The sequence below is a fragment of the Anastrepha ludens genome, chromosome 5 (assembly GCF_028408465.1).
Source record: "Anastrepha ludens isolate Willacy chromosome 5, idAnaLude1.1, whole genome shotgun sequence".
NCBI classification, from domain to species: domain Eukaryota; kingdom Metazoa; phylum Arthropoda; class Insecta; order Diptera; family Tephritidae; genus Anastrepha; species Anastrepha ludens.
The window spans coordinates 55,973,221-55,999,332 of NC_071501.1; the positions used below are offsets into that span (position 1 = coordinate 55,973,221).

The 26,112-nt window shown below is 37.1% G+C and overlaps 1 protein-coding gene across 4 annotated transcripts in view; it reads right to left on the reverse strand.

Moving 5' to 3' along the window:
- Positions 1 to 2,917: 2,917 nt before the first annotated feature.
- Positions 2,918 to 26,112, reverse strand: part of LOC128863901 (probable nuclear hormone receptor HR38) — a 31,963-nt gene continuing 8,768 nt past the window's right edge. For 2 of the 4 annotated variants that reach the window (XM_054103311.1, XM_054103309.1), the window contains 2 exons: positions 13,787 to 14,826; positions 2,918 to 3,238 (listed from right to left, as the gene is read on the reverse strand). In XM_054103311.1, the coding sequence (XP_053959286.1) occupies positions 2,982 to 3,238; positions 13,787 to 14,648 (1,119 nt within the window). In that variant the 5' untranslated portion in view covers positions 14,649 to 14,826 and the 3' untranslated portion in view covers positions 2,918 to 2,981. Of the gene's footprint in view, positions 3,239 to 4,586; positions 4,824 to 13,786; positions 14,827 to 26,112 lie in introns of those variants that run through there. The other 2 variants (XM_054103312.1, XM_054103313.1) reach the window with 2 other exon arrangements.

Genomic DNA, 26,112 nt, shown 5'->3' on the forward strand with positions numbered 1-26,112 from the left:
GTCAAAATATTTTATTTGAAGAAAACAGAATCAATTGGATTATTCTCAATAGCATTTAAGATTTAAATATTCCAGATAAATTTTTTATTAGTAAAATTATAGCTCACGTGAAAGAAAATATAGTATATAATGTGATTGAAAATTTGAACACTGCACATTTAGTAATTGCGTATTCAATATCACATCATGTAATTGTACTAAGGAAAATAATTCGTAAGTTCTAAAAAAATAATAGTATCAAATTTTTTCTATATTAATTAATTAAAATTATTAATAAGAATGTGATATTGTTACTATTACGTAATATTGAAGTTACCTATATTAATATCATTTTGCTTAAAATAATAATCATGTTATTTTATCAACAATTTTCTTTTTCGGAGTTATTGATATGCGCTCCGACCAGTAAATACCCCGGCTACGCCTCGGATTTGCAAAAGTCGGGCGCCGCCCCCTCCCTCGCGTTTGTAAATCCTTGCAAGTACGTACTTTCGGCGGAAGATCAAGAAAAGTAGTATACTACCCACGTCCAGAATTTTGGATATCCTCGGCCACCATCTCACACTCGCCAGGAAATCCAACTTTCTGGCCTTGGGTTGTAATATACCATCGTTAAAGTCGTTAAAAAGTTGATGTTGACTTACCTTAACATTAGGTATGAAATTAATACAAATAACGTAAAACTTTATCCACTAGAACGTCGGGGTGATGATTTTACAATACAATAAAAAGAAACTTCGCGCTTGCGAGTCTGCAAGTTGCCGTATGAAGATAAATACTCTCACAGACTAATGAAATATAGATAAATAAACTAAACAACACGGGGACTCCCCGTCCAGAGTCTCTTGCGCCGTGCGCGAAATCCAGCGTTTTAACACTACCGGATAATACGATATTGGTATCGGACGCTCATAATGAAGAGCACACACACACATTATGTTTGTATACACTGAAGAGCAAAACCGTAACAAAATGTAATACTTTCTATTTCAACACATTTTTTTTTAGACATGTTTTAACAAATCAAATATTTTTTTTGCATAACTTTATTGGCATGTATGTACTCTCTCTCTCAAACCGATTTGGTGTCAATGCAACAACAACAACACTAGTAGCAAGCAATAATGCAAATAAAGACAAATGTTACAGTTTTGCACTCACTCTTAATTTTCAAATTTTCCGTTATTTTTCTCGTAATTATATATTTGGTGGATTTTTAATTATTATAAACGTGACCGTGAATAAGCCAAAATGTTAAATCGGGAAGTACAACGCCAAATAATTGATTTGCTGAAGAAGGGCGAGTCTATAAGAAAAATAGCTAAAAAATTCGAAGTGAGCCACATGGCTGTGCAAAGGCTGCGGAAAAATGTACCAGACGCTGTTCCCAGTAACAAAGGAGGCCGGCCAAGGAAGATAAGCGACCGCGATGCCCGCCATCTGGCCAATTTGGTAACAAGCAGCAAGGCGGTCACTCCCAAAGAAGCACTAAAGATGCTGGATATTGATGCCAGTCAGTGGACAGCCAGGCGCAGCCTGTCAAAACTGGGGCTAAAGGCAGCGGAGAAGAAAACCAAGCCAATGCTGACAAAAAGACATGTGCGGTTGAGGCGGGATTTTGTTGCGGCTCACCAAAGCTGGACAGTTGAAGATTGGGATCAGGTACGTCTTTATAAATGGATTATAAAAGACCTTTTTTCATAAAATTTCAAAACGATTGCAGGTTATTTGGTCTGATGAAACCAAAATCAATCGATTTCAGTCAGATGGTCGGGCCTGGTATTGGGTTAAAGACCCAAATGCAGTCCAGCCACATCACATCAAGCAGACAGTAAAACATGGTGGTGGCTCCATTATGGTGTGGGGCTGCATTTCCAAACATGGTGTGGGTCCTTTAGTACGAATAGACGGTATAATGCGGAAAGAAGAATACCTGGCCATATTGCAACAAAATCTGCCGGGTGTAGTGGAAAGTATGGGTCTTGCTGCTGAAAAAGTAATTTTTCAACAAGACAATGACCCTAAGCACACCGCACATGTTGTACGAAATTGGATGCAACGCCAAAAATTTCGTAACTTGAAGTGGCCTCCACAATCACCGGACATGAACCCAATCGAAAATTTATGGAGTCATGTAAAATCGAAGCTTGCCGAATATTCAAGTCCGCCCAGTGGAGTTAATGAGCTGTGGGAGCGAACACGCGATGTATGGGATGCTATTCCGACTGACTTTGTCTTGAGGTATACACGAAGTATGCCCAATCGTATCCACGAGCTGAAAAAATCCAAAGGATATTGGACATCTTATTAATATTTATTTTATTTATTGTAAAAAATAAAAAATGGGTTGAGTGCAAAACTGTAACATTTGTCTTTATTTGCATTATTGCTTGCTACTAGTGTTGTTGTTGTTGCATTGACACCAAACCGGTTTGAGAGAGAGAGTACATACATGCCAATAAAGTTATACAAAAAAAATATTTGATTTGTTAAAACATGTCTAAAAAAAAATGTGTTGAAATAGAAAGTATTACATTTTGTTACAGTTTTGCTCTTCAGTGTATATGCTAAATTAAGATCTTTTGCACGTATAACTGATTTATTTATTGCATTCATAGGTTTACCTACACCCATGAATTCAATAAATAAATAAATGATAAATGCCACACACATTACTTACAAACATTTTCACCTTATACAGATATCGTGTCGGGCAGTGTGTGTGAGAACGCTCATTAGGGCGAAGCCAGGATGATTGGCGAAACGAAAATAAATAGGTATGTAACTCGTTTTTCTGCGAGGCCCCCTCAGGCGCGAGGCCGCCGGCGGTGGCCGACGTCGCCGACGCCTAGCGCCGCCACTGCGTAAGAACAAAGCGCAATCGTTAAAGATTCAAAATATAAGTATTAACGTTTTTATTTAATTATTACTCTGGCACAGTTCTATTTTCAGGTACAATGTGTATATTAATTACACTTCCATTAAAATGGCAAGCTAGCCACAAACATTTTGTCAATCGCCGTAGGTATTGGAACTAAGTCTTCGATCTTAAGGTAAAAAATTCTTTGCAAACCTTGCATGCTGAGTGATCTTAATTCAGGTAGTATTCCGAGTAAGCGACTAAAATGATACGATCCTCTTTGATATTTTGGATTGGAAATAACATAATCTTTAAGGCTTTCAATGATTTTCAATTGGATATCTTCAACTTTTCCAGGTTCTTGAAGTCCATGGCGCTCTGTAAAGAAACCAATTTGATTACTACTTTTAATTAGAGAGAAGAAAAATTGAGGAACTTGTTTACATATTGGCTAGAGTATTACTTATGTATGTACATACATCATATATTAAGTAAAGTACAATATATAAACTATTAATAGATTTGTTTTGTGTTAACAGAATATTAATTAGCAATGGTGGTTTTTCATTAATAACTTCAACAACATGACCCCAATTTTGAACCTATATTTAATGGTATTTCATTTCAGGCAGTCACAGTTTGTGCCACCGCATGTTAATTTAGGTCCTTTCTAAATTCCTCAAGTTTTTTTTGAAGTGAAACTTCTTTAGCGGCGGTCTGATATTTGAGCGAGAATGGAGAGTGAATTGAAAAAAATGTAACGTTTAGAGATTTCGTTACGCGAGAGAGAAAAAAAGATACAACGTAGAGAGAAGAAGAAAGAGAGCTATACATTTTCTATACCTAAGACATAGGCTTCGTTGTAAGACAGAGTATACAGATATATAACATAGAGAGAAAGAGAAGGAGAGCTATACATCATAATGTTACGCGACAGAGAAAAAATCAGAAAAAAAGTTGCTGGTCATGTTGCAGCGCATAATATCAGTAAAACAGCGGTACCAATCGGACGACGCACATCAACAATCCCGCTTAACAACAACAAAACGATTAACGCTACACGATCGCATTTACCATTAGTTTGTGCTTGTGCGACGACCATTCACAAGTCTCAGGGAAGCACGTATTCTGAAGTTGTTTACGAATATGATAAAAAACATTCGCAATCATTAGTTTACGTTGCTTTATCACGAGTCACTTGTATTGAAGGCTTGTGGATTATAACGAACGGAAATGATTTTAGATTCTACCATGGTCGACGAGCATCAGTCAGTATGTCTCAATTACAAGATGAGTTCCGGAGACTATCGTTAAATAGACTGGAAACTGTGGATAAACAAATAATCGATTTTATGACTCAGAGAAGAGGTCTATCTATATATACTCTTAATTGCCAGAGCCTACGATCATATTCTGCAGATTCAACAGACTCTGTCATCCGCAAATCGAGTAGAGTACTTTTGTCCGAAACTTGGTTAAACGATAACGAGGATATTAGTATACCAAATTTCAATTGCGTCATCAAATATAAGCGACTAAATGTTAGAGCTGGCGGTGTGGCAATCTACCACAATCAAGATGATAGCGTAAATATCGTCACACCAAACATGGAAATGACTGCAAGGCATATTCTGACAGTCATATTCAACAACAGGCGATGTTTGCGTTGCAGAATGTCAAACGCTGAATGGTAAAACTATTGTCATAGCCGCCATCTATATCTCACCGAACCAAAATCTTGATGGCATAATATATTATATTTCATTCACCGCTCACTACTGGTTTACAACCACGCAGGTGCAAATGCACTTGGAAGAGGCGAAGACAAAATTCCATTGATTCTCGGGGGAGATTTCAACGTAAATTTCGGATCCAATGATTCTTTGCCGTTGATTCAATTTCTTCGAAAAACATTCGGTTTGCAGATAAACAATAACCCTAAAGAATCAACAACAAAATCCGGAACTACACTATATGTAGGGACACGAAAAAAATATCGATACTTATTGGTATCGAGTATATTCGTTATTGATACCGATATTTTATACTTGATACTTTTGTTTCGATATTTGTACTTAACAAGTATCTCTAGAGCGGTATCGGGTAAACAAATTCCGCGGAAGTACGTAAACCACGCCACTCAATTTGCGACGCCACTTCATAAACGGCAGGAAAAAGTGAATTATCATTTAAGTAAATTTGATTTAAAGTTAAAGTAAGTATTAAAGCTATTATAATGTGAACTTTATTGAAATATGTGTCGTTAGAAGAATGCCGCCAAGCCGAAGCAATATTTGGGGATATTTTACCAAACTATCCGACGACGAGGTGAGGTGCCAGACTTGCTTCAAAACTATCAAATCATCAGGAAACACTTCAAACATGCATAAGCATATAAAGAGCCACCCCGATGCGATGTATGTATATTGTTGCCTCATGGTACATATGTGCACAAAACAAATTATGTTATGTTTTATATTTTTTTAGTGCAACAGAAACTGGAAAACAACAAACCACTTTATCAAGAGATCTTGATCTGCTGAGTCCATCAAGACATGAAACTGAGCCGCAACCATCAACAATTTTATCAAAAAAATCTGCTTTGGAAAACATTGTAAAAGCTCATACACCACTTGATGCCGAAAATGACATCTATGCGGAAAATATATGTGAGTCACATAAAAAAAAAGGCAACTGTCCATTACACAATCAATGGAACGCAAATTTTCGTATTCGGATGGCGGAAAAGATCATTCAAAACTCTGCAAGTTGTTGCTTTACTTTATTTGCGTCGACAAAAGACCATTTGATATCGTAAAAGGGCGTGGATTTAACAAATTGATGAAGAAAGCCTGCCCATCATTTAAAATTCCAAGCGTTGATACGCTAAAAGCTCAATTGGATGATTTTTATAATATAATGCATTCTAAAATTCAAAGCACATTTGAAAATGTAGCTCACGTGGCACTAACATGTGATGTTTGGACCGAGATGATGACTGTTACCAGTTATTTAGGAGTTACTGCTCATTTTTTGCATAATGATAGTCTTATGTCTCGTTGCATAGCCACCGTTGCTCTAGATGAAAGGCATACTGGTGAATACATAGCTGCAAAATTGAATGAAATTTGTACAAGCACAGACAACGGCGCGAACATAACAGCAGCTACAACATTTTTTCTTGGGAAAAACCATCACTTGCCTTGCTTTGCCCATATACTAAATCTCATCGCTGAATCTGCAATGTCAGTTAATGACTTCAATTTATTAATAAGCAAAGTGTGTGACATTGTAAAATACTTCAAGAGCAGTGTAATTGCCAGCGATGCGTTACGAGAAAAGCAAGCTCGCTCTCAACCTCTTAAACTGATTTTGGATGTAAAGCCACGGTGGAATCCCGTTTATTATATGCTCCAGAGATTTATTGAGCTAACGCCTATAGTATATCAAGTCTTAACGTTGAATGTTAAAGCACCGCCCACACTCTCAGCTTTAGAAATTCAAAATATTAAAACATTGATGAGTATTTTGAAACCACTAGAATATGTTACCAAAGAGCTGTCGGGTGAACAATATGTGACTATAAGCAAAATTATACCGATTGTGAATTGCCTGAAGGCGCAGATTAATGATGTATATGTGCCTGTAGGTGAGGACTACGATGATATGACAGTACTACATGTGGTAAAAAAAGAAATGATTAAACAAATAGAACGCCGATTCGGATGCATTGAAGAAAACTACTTAATTTCAATTTCTTGTTTACTGGATCCGAGATTCAAAAATATCCCTTTTAAAGGCAAGTTAGCTTGTGCGAAATCAATTAAGTTACTAAGACAATATATAACATCCAGTTCAAGTGTTCACTCGAGTGAAAATGAAAGTGATTCTTCCATAGAATCAGCATACGATTTTTGGAGTCACTATAAGAAGTTGGCGCACACAGAGAAGCTGCATAAAAAATCATGTTCTGCAATGAACGTTACAAATAATGACGAATTAAGTCGGTACCTTTCTGCCCAGGTTTCGCCGCTCTCTATCGACCCTTTAAAACAATGGGATGACATGAAAGTGGTATATCCAAAACTATACAATATGGCAAAGAAGTATTTGGGAATTCCTGCGACATCTGTGCCCTCTCAACGTTTGTTCTCTAAAGCTGGGAGTACTGTGACAAAAACTCGCAACCGACTTTCACCGAAAAGGCTTGACAAGCTGCTGTTCCTAGGGGATTGTACGGAGGAGGAGTGGGATATTTAAAAATAATGTTAAAAAATAGATTTGGCGCAAATAAATAAATACTCGATACCTTGCAATATCGATACTTAAGTTCCGATATTTTAATGAGTACGATGCTTTTCTTTTGATACTACTCATGAGTACATGATCGATACTTTATATTCGATATCGTGTCCCTAACTATATGCAATTTTCACACGTTATCTAGAAAATATTGAATCATGTACATATACGAGTATTTCATATTTCAGCTATCACAAACCAATTATATCAGTATTACCAATTGAACCACCAACAGATGATAGCATAATGCATATATAGTTAATAAAATCGAATTTTGGTTACACAAATTTTATACTGTTGTATTTCTTTTGAAATTATCCCTGTCTCCTTCTCTTCCTCTCTTGCTCTCTCTCTTATTCACACTCATTCACTCACAGAAGTTTCACTTCTACCACGTGTACGATGCTGCACATGATTTTTTTTTTAGTTTTTCTGCTATCTCATTTTATTTACAACCGTCACCTTACGTCTATGGAACTAATATCGTAGATTATGTTTCGAATAATATGAATGAGTTCGGAGTGGGCATACAACTATGGATTGGTCCCTCTATTTGTGGAACAAGAACAACACTCACGCCGTAAGAGAGAAGATCGGTCAAAATAGTCAACGACGAGTGTAAGCTACAATTATATATAAGTAATATACATAAGTATAAGGCGGCCGCCACAGTAATGTGATGAACAACACACTTAAAACTGTACGCCAATGGACATTTCGCGCAAGGCTAGGGATAAACGTGGAAAAAACGGACATGATACTTTTCACCAGGAACTATAAGGTCCCGGCGGGGAACCTCCCGAAGCTCGGCAACAACGAACTACTTATCAAAGATCATGCCACTAAAAAAGCCTCAGGAGCGATGAAAACCACTCCAACGGCGGCGCTGGAAATGATACTCAGCATTCCATCTATTCCCATCACTCCATTTGTGGAACAACATCAAGACGCACACCACAAAAAGGGTGTACGCGCCACTCTATACTATAAAGGTGAATGTCTGTACGTTGTCCGCGCATCACTACAAAACGACAACACCAAATGACGTAACAATTTTTATACATTCATATTTTCACCCAATGAAGGTTAGAGGCATGTTTTTATGATGGAACTCCCTTCCCACAGCCCCCAGTCCGCGTCACCACTCTCATTCGTCACTAATAATCGAATATTTGCTTAAACTTAATCTAAAAAAACTTGATTTTTACTATTTCCCACTATTTATAGCACACTTTAGACTTCATAATCCGCATAAGCTGTTTAACAATGACCCAAATGCAAAGTTCAAAAACGGTTTGAGATAGAAAGTTAATAAAAATAATTTTGCTTGATATTTTTCTAATTGGTTGTTTTGATTTTATTCAACGAGGCATAGCAACGGATGCCGGGTATTGTAATATTATGGTTATTAATAAAAAATTATTTTCTATGAAATTATTGTTTGTACTTCTTTTATATACATATCCTAAATCCCTCAAAACTACTCCTACGCGAGCGGGAGCGCAGGTTAAAGCTAGTTATATATATATTCCATCTATTGACCTTATGGCGGAATATCTGGCAGCGAACTCGGCGGGGAGGTTAGTGGCTGCTGGAGTATTCACCTGTAGAACCTTCGGGCATAGCTCAATAGGAAAGTGGAGTTCAGGTCGCACAGACTAAATGACTCCGTACTTTAATTGGGAGAGAAGGCTTCGCACTACAATTGAAGAGGAGGGATGGCACAAAGGAATGAAGCCTGACCATAGAAATTTTCACATCTCAACAGATGGCTCTAAAACTTTAGACGGAGTGGGAGCGGGCATTTACTGCTCAAAACTAGGGATAAGGCAGCCTATCAAGCTGACAGACTACAGCAGTATTTTCCAGGCGGAAGTTTTTGCTGTGGGAAAAGCCGCGGAGCTAGCCTACACAAGAACAAGAAAGAACTCAACAATTAATATATTCGTACACAGTCAAGCAGCAATAAGTTCATATTATAGTAAGTCCAAAAATGTTCAACGAAGCAGGGAGGCTATAGAAAGGTTAGCCGCAAACTGAAGGCTGCATATCTATTTGGTACCTGGTCACAAAGGCATTATGGGAAACGAAATAGTAGATGAGATAGCAAAAAGTGCTGTTAGACTACCATTTGAACAAAAGAACGACATACATAAACCGCTAAATACAATATACAACGAAATGGATGACTACATGAAAAAGCTAGTGGAAGCTAGGTGGACTAATTTGACCACATGCAAAACAGCAAAAGTTATGTGTAGAACTAACAATTACAAAAACTGGCCCACATCGTATCAGGTCAGTCCATAAGCTCGTGCGATTTTTTAAGGTGGTTTTAAAATTAATAAAACAATGTTTAAAGTATTTATTAATCAATAATATATTTTCCTTCATTATTTACAATGTCTCCCCAACGTTTAGGCAAGTTTTTGATTCCGTGCTCAAAAAATTGTTTGTCCTTGGAGCCAAAATACCCTTCGATATCCCTTTTTATAGTTTCTTTTAAGGAGTAGTTCTTGTTACTCATATGGGATTGAAGTCCACGGAAAAGGTGATAATCATAAGGTGCAATATCCGGAGAGTATGGTGGATGCGGCATTAGCTCCCATTCGAGGTCGTTCGGCTTGCCTAATGTTTGCCTTGCGGTATGAGGTCTTGCGTTGTCGTGGTGAAACAAAACTTCAGTAAAGACGGTCGATTTTTGTTAAGAGCCTCATTCAGGTTTGATTACTGATGGGAATAATAATCAGCAGTTATCGTCTGGTTTGGTTCCAGAAGCTCATAATAAACAATACCGGCCGCATCCCACCAAATAGACAGTAGAATCTTCTTGGGGTGAAGGTCATCTCTAAGGGTCGCTTCTGGTGCTTCATCTTCATCTAACCATTGGCGTTTGCGAACAGAATTATTGTAAAGGACCGATTTTTCAGCACCATTAACGATACGGTTCAAAAAACTTTCTCTTTCAAGCCGTCGCAGCAGCTGAGAACACATATTCACTCTCTGCTGAAGGTAGGCGACGGAAAGTCTATGCGGTACCCATTTTTCCAGCTTTGAAACCTTTCCCAACTGAACCAGATGCCTGTGAACTGTTCCATGCGACGAATTTAACCTCTGAGCTATCATATCGACTGTCAAATTTGGCTCAGCTTCAACGAGTTCGAGCAAAGCGTCAGAGTTAAAGACTTCAGAACGACCAGCGGGCGGAGCATCTTCGACGTCGCAGTTACCACTTCGGAATTTTGAAAACCACTTTTGCGCAGTCCTTAGACTCACGGTATCCACTCCGTGAAGAGTGTTTATTTCTGCAGCAGCAGTTGTTGCATTTTTAGAACTTTTATAAAAAAAATACAAAATATGCCTCTTATACGCGTTCGAAGATTCCATTTTATTTTTTAACGACACGTGCTTCTATCCGCGATTAAAATCACTTGTTGAATGCACAATATATCAAAGAAAATATTAATAGTTCCATTATATTCCGCGTATGCAAAAATCGTGCAAAAGCAAACTTATGGGCTGACCTGATACTTACGCTCTCGCGAAAAGACTGCATAACTGTCATATTGATGCTGCCAGGTCATAATCTATTGGCTGCACATACGTACAAGATGGGTATTGAGGATGTTGAGGAAACTTTAGAACGTATTCTGTGCGTTTGTCCGGCATTATTAAAACCGCGTTTAAAATGCCTGGTAGCCCCACTGTTTGAGGGTCTGGAGGACGTCTCAAAAGCAGATCTCCCAGCTCTGCTTAGATTCGCCAAAAGCGTTGACATCCTACATGATGTCTACTTTCAGTATTCATAGAGGTCGGTCTCCTAGGTATCGGTATCGCTAGGAACCAAAAGGTCTATGCGTGGCTTAATGCCAAGCAGGCTAACCCAACCTAACCTTAGGGTAGATTACTTAGGACACGTGGCATCGAATCAAATCCTTAATGTGTCCAAGCTCCAGGACGTTTTTGACGCCATCCGAGTGGAGCGAAATGTGCATCTGTGTGTGTTACGCCTGCTTTACGACTACTACTGCACTGAGAATTTCAGCATCTGTGGTCAGATCCGGAATAAGTCGTCTGCACTGGATAGTAAAGCGTGTCGAGAACTGTTAGTTGTGTTTGAGTGCGTAAAACATTTCCACAAATACTTCTACGGTCAACGATTCCAGTTAAAAACAGACCACGTAGCATTGATATAGTTACCCCAGTTCAAGCATCCGGAATGACAAATTGCACGGTGGATCGAAAGGCTGCAAAATTACGACTTCGAGATCGAGCATCGAAAAAGGGGAACATTAAGGGGGGACATTGTGCTATAGAGTGTGAACATTGTTCCAAAGTCGAGAGATCTGAAGGGATAGTTGATATCAGACTAATACAGTTCCAAGCCGATAATGAGTAGGAACCAAATGTAATAAGAAGAAGTCAACTGAATGATGGGTAGATCCTGAAAGCGAAAGATGCTGGAGAGAGACCATCTAAAAATTAAATGGCGAAAGAAATCCCTGTAGCTAAGGCGTAATGGGTACAGTGGACTAGACTTAAAATAACACTGTGCGACAGTGATATTATACTTTACTACTTACTACTAGGTCTCCATAGCACAATTTGTAGGTATAGTAAAACTAAGAAAAATGGTAGGAGAAATTTCCAATACACCCTTGAGTACTGCACCGTACCGCACCGTACCATACCGTACAGTGCTGCACTGTACTGTAGGTATATCTATACTCCAATATATATGATGTGTTTATACTAACACTTGTTATGATTTTCATGCTTCGAAACGGCCCCTTATTCCCATTTAGCTCAGCTATACGTACATACAAAATTAGTAAAAAAAAATAAAATCTTAAAACTCACACAACTCTATGAATTTTAATTCAATTACAGTCAAATATAGCTCATTCTACGCAAAATTAAATTTACTATGACAGTAGTGTACTAAAAATCCTCAATATCGAATAATATCGTAAAAATATGTCAAAGTTGAAAAAATAGAGAAAAAATAAAAAAAATCCCAATACTTCCGTCTACAGCCTCGTCAGTTATCATTTCCAAAAAATTGTCAACACACTATCAAAAAGGCTTGTTTTTCTTCTTTCGAACTAAAAAAACAAATTCGAAATCGGACAGAAATTGGCGAAGTTAGGAGTGATTGTTCACATCAACCTACTAAAAACGGTTTTTAGGCCATAAAATGAGATTTTGGGGGTGTATTGGAAATTTCTCCTATACCATTTTTCTTAGTTTTTCTATACCCACAAGTTGTGCTAGGTCTCCATAAAAGTATATTTAATTTTTTTTTTTGTCACACAGCCCGCCTAAATTAAATTAAATTATGAGCGGTTCATACACCCGCTTCTGTCCGAAATTAGGCGAATATTACTTGCTTAATATTATATGTATATATATATATATATATATACTTATACATATATATTACAGATGGACGTGGTTAACGTCTGATTTAAGCCATTTTGAACTAAAACTTACTTTGTATCAGGGTAAGTGTCCTGGCTGAGTTTAGTTAAAATATATAAACTATTTTTCGAGTTATATGATAGATAGTAGCATCAGATGGACGGATGGAAATTGAGTCTTACCTTATAAAAAGTGAGCTTGATCTTAGTAATATTTACGTTGGATCTAAATGAAGTAAGGAGTAATCCGTAGACCAAGCTTAGGCGACTTTTTATCAAATCGTTATCAATATACACACATTTGCCTAAAAGTGGGTGTGACACAGCCAATTTTTCAAAATTTTTACTCGCGTCGTTTTTTCAATATCAACCTACCGTAGACAAAGAATAATAGGTACAATTGAATAGTTGAAATACTCTAAGGTCTCGTTTTATGCAACTTTAAAGTTATGCGGTCTGTATTTCATCTGAAAATTTCTTGGGCAATCATAGCAAAGTTTAATTACTGATTACATTGTCAGAAAAGAAAGAAATGAAGTCAGTATCTTCTGATGATGGAGGTGATTTAAAACCACTTCGCAAACGGGGCAAACCATTATCAAATAGCGATAATTATTAAAAAATGTAAAACTCAGTTTGAATACAAGTTTAGTTGAAGCTTTTACATGAATTTCTTTGGGACATTCGAAGTAATTTATTACCTTTTAATTAATATTTCTTTTAATTTCTGCAAACTTTTTTATGCGGTTTTAAATTAATTTTTATTCGTTCTTTTGGTTGTATGCGATTTTAGAACAATACGGAACGTATCCACCGCTTCTCTGTAGAACGTAGTCACTGCATAAAAGGAGACCTTACAGTACATCAATTTCTGCTCAAGTTATTGTGCACACGGATAGAGAAATAAACGACGAGAAAATAATCGACTCCTCTCAATATTCTGAGACTTTTGGTACATGGTGCGCGCGGGTCTAAATGTGTATTACAAAAGTGTGCCTAATGTACATTAATAAGCGACTTAGCAAATCATAAAACGTGAATGTGACTCTAAGAATTGTAGTAAAATTAAAATATTACATATATAAATTTAAATATAAATAAAAATATATATTGTATAAAATTAATATATGAATGTCAAGAGCTTTGTATTGTTTATTAATTCAAATCGGTTTCATATGTATATAAGAAAATTTAAATTACCTACCTGTTATAACTGCTAGAGCGCAGACGCAAGCAAAGGACGATATATCAATTCCTAAGCTATTGAGGCAATTACTAAATTCCAGGATATTTACCAGCCAATCTCCGAAGGCTCTTTCGCATTGAGTTTTGTGCAAAACCATGCCATTACAAAATATTAGTTTTGAGTCATTAGGTTGAGTGCGATATGATAATCTCAAAACAAACATTTCGAGGGAGGCAGATTGAAAAAGCAGTTCCTGGTCCGCCGCACACAAATCACGAAAGCCCGGTATTCTGTAGATAAATTGCTGTATCACATTTAATGAATTCTTAAGTATATTGTAAAACTGCAGGACATTTTCAGACTCGCTTACGATAAGTGGTGAGTTATTAAATATTGGTTCAAGATATGCCGCATAATCCAAACTAGATATATCTGGTGCTGTGTCCTTATGACCTTTAACCAACGCTGATATTAAAGATACATTATGAGATAATCCAAATGAATCAACATGTTTCTGTTTCGAGGGTAGCCTTCCGCGCCGACCCTTAAGTGAATCGGTTCGAACTACTTCTTTAACCATACCGACCATCAAACACTTTTGAAAACGACAAAATTGACACCTATTTCGTCGTCGCCTGTCAACAGGGCACGACTGATTTGCTAGGCAAACATATTTTGAGTTTTTTTGAACAGTACGTTTAAAAAATCCTTTGCAACCTTCGCAAGTCCTTACACCGTAGTGCTGGCAAACTGCTATATCTCCACACACTGCACATACTTGCAAATAATTCTGGGCGGTTTCTTTTTTCCGTATTCCATTATTATTATTGATTGATGAAATTGAAGGATAATAATGGCAAACATTTGGAAAAATTGACATTTGTTGTTACGCAACGACTTTTGTTGAAATACGTCGTAGGTTTTGAAATACATACAAATAAGCTATGAACTGTCAAAATGGCTTGATATTAGCCATAAAGAGTTAGTTATTGCAGTTTATCTTATTTCTCGTAAGCTGGCACAAATAATCGTCACCAAAAACATTTACGAAGACGGATCTGTAAGTAAAGATGAAATAAATGTGAAATGAAATTATGATTACAAAGTATCACCGGAATATTTATATAGGTAATAGGACTATGAATAAGTTCGTTTCGGTTTTACAACAGATGGCGTAACTTGATTATTATTCCATCGATCCACATTTCCAAACATTCATTGGAGAGCTACTGTCGTAAGGCACAAACGTCAGTATAAGTTTTTTATTTGAAGCGTAAACAACAATATTTTTACCACACTTGAAAATGTCGAATTTCGTGCCAAATAATGTGTTTTTGCGGGGAATTCTTCTTCATTATTTTAATATGAAGAAAAAAGCAGCCGAAAGTCATCGTATCTTGGTGGAAGTTTATGGTGAGCATGCTCTATCTGAGCGAACGTGCCAGAAGTGGTTTGCACGCTTTAAAAGTGGTGATTTTGGCTTGGAAGACGAAGAACGCGAGGGTGCGCCGCCAAAGTTCATGGATACCGAATTGGAGGAATTGCTCGATCAAGATCCGGCTCAAACGCAAGAAGAGGTTGCAAAAACTTTGGGAGTTGATCAATCAACCATTTCCAAACGTTTAAAAGCCATGGGAATGATCCGAAAGGTAGGCCATTGGGTGCCGTATGAATTGAAGCCAAGAGACGTTGAACGCCGTTTTATGGCATGCGAACAACTGCTTCAACGGCACAAAAGAAAGGGTTTTTTGCATCGAATTGTGACTGGCGATGAAAAGTGGGTCCATTACGACAATCCAAAACGTCGGGCAACGTATGGATACCCTGGCCATGCTTCAACATCGACGTCGGCGCAGAATATTCATGGCCTGAAGGTTATGCTGTGTATCTGGTGGGACCAGCTGGGTGTTGTGTATTATGAGCTACTGAAACCGAATGAAACGATTACGGGGGATGTCTACCGACGACAATTGATGCGTTTGAGCCGAGCACTGCGAGAAAAACGGCCGCAATACGCCGATAGACACGACAAAGTTATTTTGCAACATGACAATGCTCGGCCACATGTTGCACAAGTGGTCAAAACATACTTAGAAACGCTCAAATGGGATGTCCTACCCCACCCGCCGTATAGTCCAGACCTTGCGCCATCCGATTACTATCTCTTCCGATCGATGCAACATGGCCTGGCTGACCAGCACTTCCGTAATTACGATGAAGTCAAAAAATGGATCGATTCGTGGATTGCGGCAAAACCGACCGAATTTTTCACAAAGGGAATCCGTGAATTGCCAGAAAGATGGGAAAAAGTAGTAGTAAGCGATGGACAATATTTTGAATATTAAATTTGTAACCATTTTACGTCAATAAAGTTTCAAATTTCGAAAAAAAACCGCACGAACTTATTCATAGTCCTATTATTTAAAAAAATAATAAGCAACGATGCTTCATGAAACTATTTCCTGCACTTCAGTTAAAAACCCCGTCTTTTTTAATAAAATAGTTTCAGGTAAAAAACCTTTATAAATAGTTTTATACATAAAAAACAAATCATATTCTATTTTTTAATTTTTTAACTGAAACTTTGTAATTAAAATATATGTATGCTACCCGCATCTGTCCGCCAAAAGACTTTTATTTAGTACATTAAATTTTTATTTCCATCCTCCTCTTCTTGCGCAATTTGAGAGTAAAAATGATAAGTGTTAAACCATTGAGCAAGTAATACCATTGAGTCACAATTTCGAACAAAAATTATTTCGGGGCCAGTACCAGCATTTCCACTCAATTGTTGTCTGTCTCTTTTAAAGTAAGAGTATGAAAAGAAGAGTGTAGGCAAATCATCGTGTCGAGGTATAAAGGATTCTACCGATGGCTTTGTTCGTATAAAAAGTAAAAGGAAAATAGTAAATGAGACACAGTGCTCCGACCCCATGTAAAAAGTGCGCAAAAATAGGAAAATGGATGGATTTTGATAAAATTGTGTTCCTTAGGAGACTAAATGGTCGTGCCATGCCATTTTCTTTTTGTGTATACGAGCAAAGACAAGGATTCTCGCCTCTAAAATTTGCCCTTCCTCTTATTTTACCCGACCGACCGTATCTATATACCCGTTTACCAAAAATTTAGTCGCAATCCCACTCTAACCTTTTGCCATAGTAAATTTTAAGAGCTTGAGAACTCAAAATGATAACAGAAAACAGAAATATTTTTGGAATGTATTTGTTCTTTTTTTAATTATAATCTGGCTGACAATTTCATATGCATGTCCTCCGTGGCTGCGAGTTACGTGGTCCAGTCGATCAATCCAATTTTGAATTATTTTTCCAGAAAATCTTAATAAAAAATTTAAATGAGCCCAATCAGTAAAATTGCGACGCAAACGATGGTCATTTGGCTGTATATTTTTGGAGAGGTATTTTGTAGGAACGTAAGCCAGGATCCTTACGTTAAACTTTCCACGTAGTCGAGACAATTTTTTTTTTTTTGGAAATATTCCAATCCATTGTTGTTAGGTCTGTTTCTAAATGTTCTTTTGCCCATAGAGTCATAAATAAACATTAGGACAAACTACAAAGTCCCGATTTACACGAGGATACATCTAGAAGGGAGACACTGGAAATTCTCTTTTGATGTTTCATCGCGTACACACGGGCAAAAATGTTTCCGCGACATTTTGACATTTAATACTTTAGCATCGTCTGGTTCGGATGTATTCTAGCACGCGCTTACATGTAAAGCAGAGAGCGTTCGACAACAGTTTCTTAAATATATGAATGAAAAATGCAAATTGGTTAAATAATAAATAATTTGTTGTTTTTTCTATTGAAATATATTTATAAATTCTTATACTTGAATAAAAAAAATTAAATTAAAAATACTTCATATGTAAATAATTAACTTAAAATTAACTTGAGTATCTAGAAATGCAGGGAAAAATTAGAAATCAACATAAACATGTCCCATAACTATTTTAAATTATACCTACTTTACTAGCAAAAATAATCGTGCATTTCCCAAGCAGCGTTCGGATGTTTGTCATCGTTGTTATCTTCCGTTTGATTGAAAACCAACACATAACTTAGAACTTTCTTCCACAAAAGAAGAAAACGAATGAAGCAACTGTCAAAAATTGCTTTAAGATAAGAAATAGGAATAAGAAGAGCAAAGCGTGTCGCCGAGTACGGGAGACAAAATCCCTTCTCTCTTCCCCGACCGTCCTTCGCCATTGAACAAAATGTTTCCCTTCCAGATGTCTCCTCGTGTAAATCGGGTCAAACACCTCTATCTGATATGCCTTTCCAGGGTAAACAAAGTAAAGAAAGTATTGGTATTAACATTGGTGTTTGAAATCAACTGTACTGCAAGTTTAATTATTTTTCCAGAAAATAGTGGTTTAAATTCTATAATTGTGTGATAATTTGAATATTTACGTACCTATTCTTCTTACTGATAAATGCTTATCAAATAAAAGTTTTTCTCACATTCAGTTTGGATGTACAGTGATGAATTAAAGTCTACATACGCCCCTATTTCCGTTGGTTTGAAATTCCGAAAAGTTTATTCAAAATTGTGTTAATACAGTTTTATTTTAAATCTTTTTATAAACTCAAGAGAACGAAACTCCCAGCTTGTACACAGGGATGCTGTGTTGTGATTGGGTAACATAAAGTACTATTTTTTTTTCGTTCCTTCTATTGCGTTTGCTGCTTTACTAATATTGAATTTAGTCGTGATTAAGTGTCCCAAGAATTAAAAAGAAATATAGGGTGGGCCATGTAAAATTTGCTTTTTGAATCGGCTATATAAAAAAACGAATCAATATTTTTTCACACTTTTTGTTTTATTTTGAAGATTGAACATGAACATTGTCATTTATGAATAAAAAATAATATCGTTCAAATAACTGCCACGACTGGCTTTACAGTAGGCCATTCGATGAACCCAATTTTTAAGCACATTTTCGATTGTTTGGGCTCCAATTTCATGAATGGCAACTTCGATTTTGTGTTTTAAAGCATCAATCGTCTCTGGACTGTTCGCATAGCATTTGTCCTTAACGGCTCCACACAAAAAATAGTCCAACGGGCTTAAATCACAGCTCCGAGGCGGCCAATTGATATCGAAATTCAAAAACGGTAGCCAAAAGTTCGAGTGTAACTTTGGCAGTGTGACAAGTTTTACCGCCCTGTTGAAACCAATTGTCGTCCATGTCATCTTCTTCAATTTTTGGAAACAAAAACTCGTTGAGCATGTCACGATAACACTCGCCATTTACTGTAACCGCGGAAGAAGAAGAAGACTCACCACTTTCGAAAAAGGTTTTCAATATTTCCAATTTTGTTCAAGCGTATAGCGTCCCATTTCGTAATGTTAAACCTTTAAGTAAATTATGAACACATTTGGTATGTCATTTGTGTTACCATTCTCAAAAAAATAAGTGGTTCAAAAAGCAAACGCTATATGGCCCAACCTGTATCACTTGATGTAAGAAATTTGGTTATACAGCATAGAAAAAAGTCATATGGTGAAATTTCAAAAAGTTTAAACTGGAGTCGATCAACAGTACGGATCATTTAAACAAAATATTGGTCCTACCGAAAAAAACCGCGTACTAAAATTATTATTACCGATGAAATTATTTCGCAGATACGAGTACATACATCAGTTTTATTCTCAAAGAAGTGGACAAAAATCCAAAAGTTAGTACTTCAAAATTAGCCGAACATATAGTAAGCATATCAGGAAAGAGCAATTCAAAGAACTCTAAACAATAACGGTTTCCACAGTAGAACACCACGCGAAAATAATTTCTGAAAAAAGCCCTTTCCTTGGAATGCCCAAGCCAATAATTAAAAGGGATAGTTTTTTAGCTAAAAATTTTGTTTACGGATGAGTCAAAGCTGGCATCGGGAGAGCAACGCTGATTAAAACAGAATATTTTATATATATTAGTGGCATTAACTTTTGTATTTTTAAATACAGCTGCCCTCGTTCGTTTTATTTTCTAATTGGAATATATAGTGCACGGTACAGGTATTGCAAGAGGAGTGTAGACTAGTACTACTACTAAGGATGGTAGTGTAGTTATTTACATTGATTAATTAGTTACTTCTACTAATTGTAGTTAAATTATAAACCTTCATTCGAAAGTCATATTTTTACTTTGTTATGTTCTTTAAATTTAAAGTTGGCTGCAAGCTTATATTTTACTATTGGTTTTAAAATAAGTTTCTGAAAAATTTCATTCGATGTAAGTGATAATACTGATACTTTTCTGCATTATTAATGGGGATTTCTGAGTTTTTCTGTTACTACTGTTTTAATTTTCTTTGTTGGTGGCAAAACAACGCATTAAAAGAAGTAAATAATATTTAGTATGTATATACAAACTAATTGCTTAGGGAGTTTTATTGATTTCTTTGATTTTTTCATGGAATAAGTTTCTAAGAAAATAAAAACAAAAACGTTTAAATTTCTTTCCTGCCACTTTTAGGTGAAAAAAATTATAGTTGAAGTAAAGTTTTATAAATATGAATACCTACGGGCTTTTGTTGTAGGGAAATTTATTATATATTACTTTCATCAATCAATTCTACTATTTTCTTCAATATCAAAGGATAAGGTAGCAAACGCAAAGTTAACAAGAGCTAAAAGAGCGAAACGATACTGAGAAAAACAGAAGTTACACAAACAACGCTATGATTAATGCAAGGCAAAAGAGCAAGAAAGGTACTCGTTTTATCCCGAAAACTGATTACTTATTTACAATACGTACTTGTAAAGAGTAACAGTTTAAAAAATAGTTTGTAAAAATTCAAAACACATTGTGTTTTTTTGTTTTTTTGAAACGCCTGAATTTCGTAATTTTCACAAGGTTTTACGTAAAGAAACGATTTTTTGAGAATAAATTTAGCAATTTAAAAAAAGAAAAAAAAATCACCTGCCATTTACATGGCAGTATTTATGTTTGTACAATGTTATAGTATTTGAATATTATTTTGCGTTGCCATGGCAGAATGGATTTGTAAATAGTATCCTTCGGTAGGTACCGGCACGGCACACATCAAATCAAATTATAAACTAAACTTCTTCTGAAAGCTTCTCAAGTGTGCAAATGGCATTGGGAAAGGGCTTGCTAATGGGTATGTAATAGTTACAGTTAATTTACTGCGCTCCATCCCGACTCTTACACCCACGCTCGTTCGCTGTAGTCAATCTATGTGCAAGATACCCTAACCAACCCGTGTTAAGCCATAAACCATGCCAGTATAGGGTGATCTTAAGTCGGGCAACAAAAAAAGTACTTTACCTATAGAGCTTCGCTGCGATTAGGTGCAATGCGTAAAAGATATCTTCCCACCAGTATTGATACAAGCGGAAATTCTCATTAAAGAATTGTGGCTAGACTGAGATGAATAAGTCAATTCCTCCATTTCACCATAATTTCTCACCCATCAATCAAGTCGAGTTACACTGCTTTTTCGATGCCTCCGAAAAAGCTTATTGCACCACTATAGTTGCGCATATCCAACATGATGGCATGGCAAAATCTGATCCCACTTATTCGTCACTGAAAGCAAAGCCAGAACTTGTCAAACTAGTTGTCACTGTTCTAACACATTTAGTTTTGAAAAACCGAAAATTATACCACCGCATACTTGGAAAACCTACGTGCCAAATCGCAGGACAAAAATAATGGGCCTTATTTGGTCAGCCAATTCGTCACACGTAACCAATACACATACCTATTCGAACTATTTTTACTTTTCATGTGATTCCATTTCCCCATGATAACATTTTATGTCGATTCACCTCATTTCTACGGGCTCTAAGGGTTATGATAATATGATGATAATATTTAATCATAATTTTGAGATTTTAAAATATATTTCTGAGTTTTATCATATACATATGTACATATACGAGTATACTTGCTAGCAGAGCACTGCATAAAATTTAGTACGTATACAGTGAAACTATAGAGCAAGGGAAAATATACCATAGAGCTGAAGAGATCAATATTCAAAGATCTGGTAGCACAGGCCCAAAAGGTTGACGCAAAGCTAATTATTGGTTATTGTTAGACTCTACTTTTGCTTTTAAGTCCCTTATTAACAGACTGGGAGAAGTATGTAGATTGTATCAGGGTTACCCTAGGAACTTGTCCATCTGTTGTACCACAAACCATAGAAAGACTAGAAAAGACTGAGGGGAAAGCTAAGCCGAAGTGGTGGACGGTAGAGTTAGGTTAGGGTAGCCTGGTTGGAAATAAGTCACGCATAGACCTTTTGGTCCCTAGCGATACCGATACCTAGCAGACCGACCTCTATGAATACTGAAAGTAGACATCATGTAGGATGTCAATGCTTTTGGCGAATCTAAGCAGAGCTGGGAGATCCGCTTTTGAGACGTCCTCCAGACCCTCAAACAATGGGGCTCCGAGGCATTTTAAACGCGGTTTTAATAATGCCGGACAAACGCACAAAAGGTGTTCTAAAGTTTCCCCAACATACTCTCTGCATTTACTGCATTTGTCCGTGGTAGCAATCCCTATCTTGTACGCATATACAGCCAATAGATTATGACCTGGCAGCATACCTATGACAGTTTTGCAGTCTTTTCGCGAGAGCGTAAGAACGAATTAAGTCAGTTTTTTGTCGTTAGTTCTACTTATAAATTTTACTGTTTTGCATGTGGTCAAATTAGTCCACCTAGCTTCCACTAGCTTTTTCATATAGTCATCCATTTCGTTGTATATTGTATTTAGCGGTTTTGGTATGTCGTTCTTTTGTTCAAATGGTAGTCTAACAGCACTTTTTGCTATCTCATCTACTATTTCGTTTCCCATAATGCCTTTGTGACCAGGTACCAAATAGATATGCAGCCTTCAGTTTGCGGCTAACCTTTCTATAGCCTCCCTGCTTCGTTGAAAATTTTTGGACTTACTACAATATGAACTTATTGCTGCTCGACTGTGTACGCGGCTTTCCCCACAGCAAAAACTTCCGCTTGGAAAATACTGCTGTAGTCTGGCAGCTTGATTGGCTGCCTTATCCCTAGTTTTGAGCAGTAAATGCCCGCTCCCACTCCGTCTAAAGTTTTAGAGCCGACTGTATAGATGGGAAAAGTTCTATGACCAGGCTTCATGCTTTTGTGCCATCCCTCCTCTTCAATTGTAGTACGAAGCCTTCTCTCCCAATTAAAGTACGGGGTCATGTAGTCTGTGCAACCTGAGCTCCTCTTTCCTCCAGCAGCCACTAACCCCCTCGCGGATTTCGCTGCCAGATTTTCCGCCATAAGGTCAATAGTTGGCATGCAGCTCATTTCCACCACCGCTAGAGTGGTTTTCATCGCTCCTGTTATGCACAGAGCAGCGAGTCGCTGAATGCTTTCCAGTGGTATGTTAGTTTTCTTGTCGCAGTCCACCATACTAAGGCCCCATAGACGGTTCAGTTAAGAAAGCTTCAAAAAACCAGCAGAAGCGCTATTAATGAGGCAAAGAAAATACGTCTTGCAGAAGATTGAAAAGGATATAAACATGCTCGGAGAGTCTATAAGAAGGAAATCCTAAATGCCCAAAAGCAATCTTCGAAATTTTTTTGCAAAGAGGTTGAGAGGCAACTGAGACTTCCAGACTTCGTAAGATATTAGAGACAAGTTCTCAAAATTGGGAACTGCTATAGAAAAGTGATGGTACATTCACTACAACTAGTAAAGAGTCTTTAGGACTTTTACTTCACACTCATTTTCCAGACTCCTCAGACATTACTAGGCATGGCATGGAAGATGAAGTTAGAATAGACGCTATATCTGAGGACTGGCTCTTATGGGTGATTGGAAGTTTCAAAATCTTTAAATCACCAGGTCCAGATGGTATTTATCCAGTGAAACTGCAGAATTTCGCTGTATATTTAACACACTGGCTACTAGCAATCTTCAGAGTTAGCTTTCTTCACAGTCATATACCTCTTAAGTGGAGACAAGGCAAAATTATTTTCATTCCAAAAGCTAATAAAAGCTCACAAAGTCACTCAAAAGACTTAAGACCGATATCTCTTTCTTCTTTCCTTCTGAAAACTTTGGAGAGGGTGATAGAATAGGTAGCCTAAGCCTAACTATAGAAAAAAAATCGTATCTCTATCGGGAAATCGGTAGAGACAGCTCTACATAACCTTATTTACGCAGCAGAGAGTTCATTGCACAAACAGGAATTTACTTAAGCTGCTTTTCTTGATATTGAAGGAGATTTTAACAATGTAGAAGGGGTGGCAATCACTGATTTTGGGGTAGAACCGGGCTTGGTAGGCTTCATTGGCAAAATGCTAAATAGCAGAATCATTGAAGTGAATCTAGGAGAATCGGTACTCAGAAGATTGGTGAGTTTAGGTACACCGCAAGGTGGAGTCCTCCCACCTTTTTTATGGAACGCAGTTGTAAATAAACTTCTGTTAATACTGGAATCGGTAGGTTGTAAGGGGATAGCTTACGCCGATGATGTTGTTATTGCTGTCTCTGGTAAATTTGTATCTATATTAAGGGACCTAATACAAATGCTCTTCATGTGTTTTGCCTGGGTTGACTCCTAGACCAGGTTGTTTAGAAAACATAGAATCCCTCAGCTGAGTCCAATTATGCTCACGGGAGAAGCTGTTGTGATTTTGGAAGGAACTAAGTACTTGGGACTAACCATAGATAGGAAATTGACTTAGAAGACAAACATCCTAGAAAGAGTTAGAAAATCGAACCTAGCTTTTTATGTCTATAAGAGAGCTTTAGGTAAGACCTTGTGAATTAAAGCTGAGGTTGCTTATTGGTTTTATACTGCTGTCGTCAGACCCATTCTTCTATATGGAAATATTGTCTAGTAATGTGTTATGCAGGAAAAAATGTTATAATTTATTGAACAAAATGCAAAATCAGCGGAATTAGCAATATGTGGCGTCATGAAAACTACGCCATCCACCGCTTTAGACATCATGTTACATTTGCCACCCCTGGATCAATTCTGCAAACACTCAGTGGCCTGTTCCGCTTTAAGGCTTAGATCGAGCTCACAATGGAAGACTGTCACACATGGACATTCAATCATTTGAGACTCCTATATGGATATACCCAGTTATTTTGATTATCACCCTCCCATCCTTTGCCTCGAAAGGAATTTCTCAGTGAAAATTCCTTCTATATTAGAATGGCTTGATGAAGATCCTTCACCCAACTCACCCGTTAAGATCTACACGGTCGGGTCTAAAGTGGATACCGGTGTAGGATCAGGGTTATATACGGGGAAATAAACGCTTTTCATGAAGCCTTAAGATGGTTGGAGATAAACAGAATATCATCGTAAGATATCTGCATTCTATGAGACACGCAAACTGTCCTACGGGCTCGAGATGTATTCCAAATAACAGCAAGGAGTGTCTTACATTCTCGCCAATCTTTAAATGGGAGTATCGTGTTATCTTATGCTGGGTTTTAGGGCACAGAGATATACCGGCACGCCAAACATAAATAATTTTATGGGGGTACCCCTCACAACTTGTAAGCTGCTTGTTATGGACGCACTAATTAATTCTGTAAATCAAAGATGGATTAGTGCCAATACCTGTGAAATTACTATGCAAACGTGGCGAAGGCTAAATTTACGGTTATCCAAGAATATTACAAAATTGGGTAGAGTTCAAATTAGGACCTTAGTAAGGACCCTCACAGGTCATTGTCTCATAGGAAATCGCGCAAAGATGTTAGGCGTTTACAGGCATGATTTCTGTCGGAGCTGTAAGAATGAGAAGGAGTTGGAAACAATTCAGCACCTTTTTTGTACGTGCCCGGCTCTAGCCAGAAGCAGGAACCGATATTTAAGATCCCACGTCTTAATGAATATGGATGATCTATGCACTTTAAGTATCACCAACCTTTTACGTTTTGCCCAAAGCTCAGACTGGTTCAATCTGGAAGAGGAAATGTAGCCTTGCGGCTCACAATGGACCTATTTCATGTTCTAAGTGGTATCGCTGTGGCACCTATGTGCGATGCGGCTGTCAAACCTAACCTAACCTAATGCCCTAATACCTATGTTTACAATCACCAATTGCGCAAGCATCACATCACACACACAGCGATTCGGAATAGTAGTACGAAATGCACGCCGTCAATTTTCGCCCAATCAAGTCGCAGAAATAGTCTGACGGACGAACATATTGGAGAATGAAATTAAAATTACAAAATTAATTAATTTCATTTCTATTATTTCTCTTTATTACAAATATTTCATTAATAAAATATGTACGTACATGAATAAAAAATATTAATTTAGTCACCATAAAAATTAATTACTTATAATT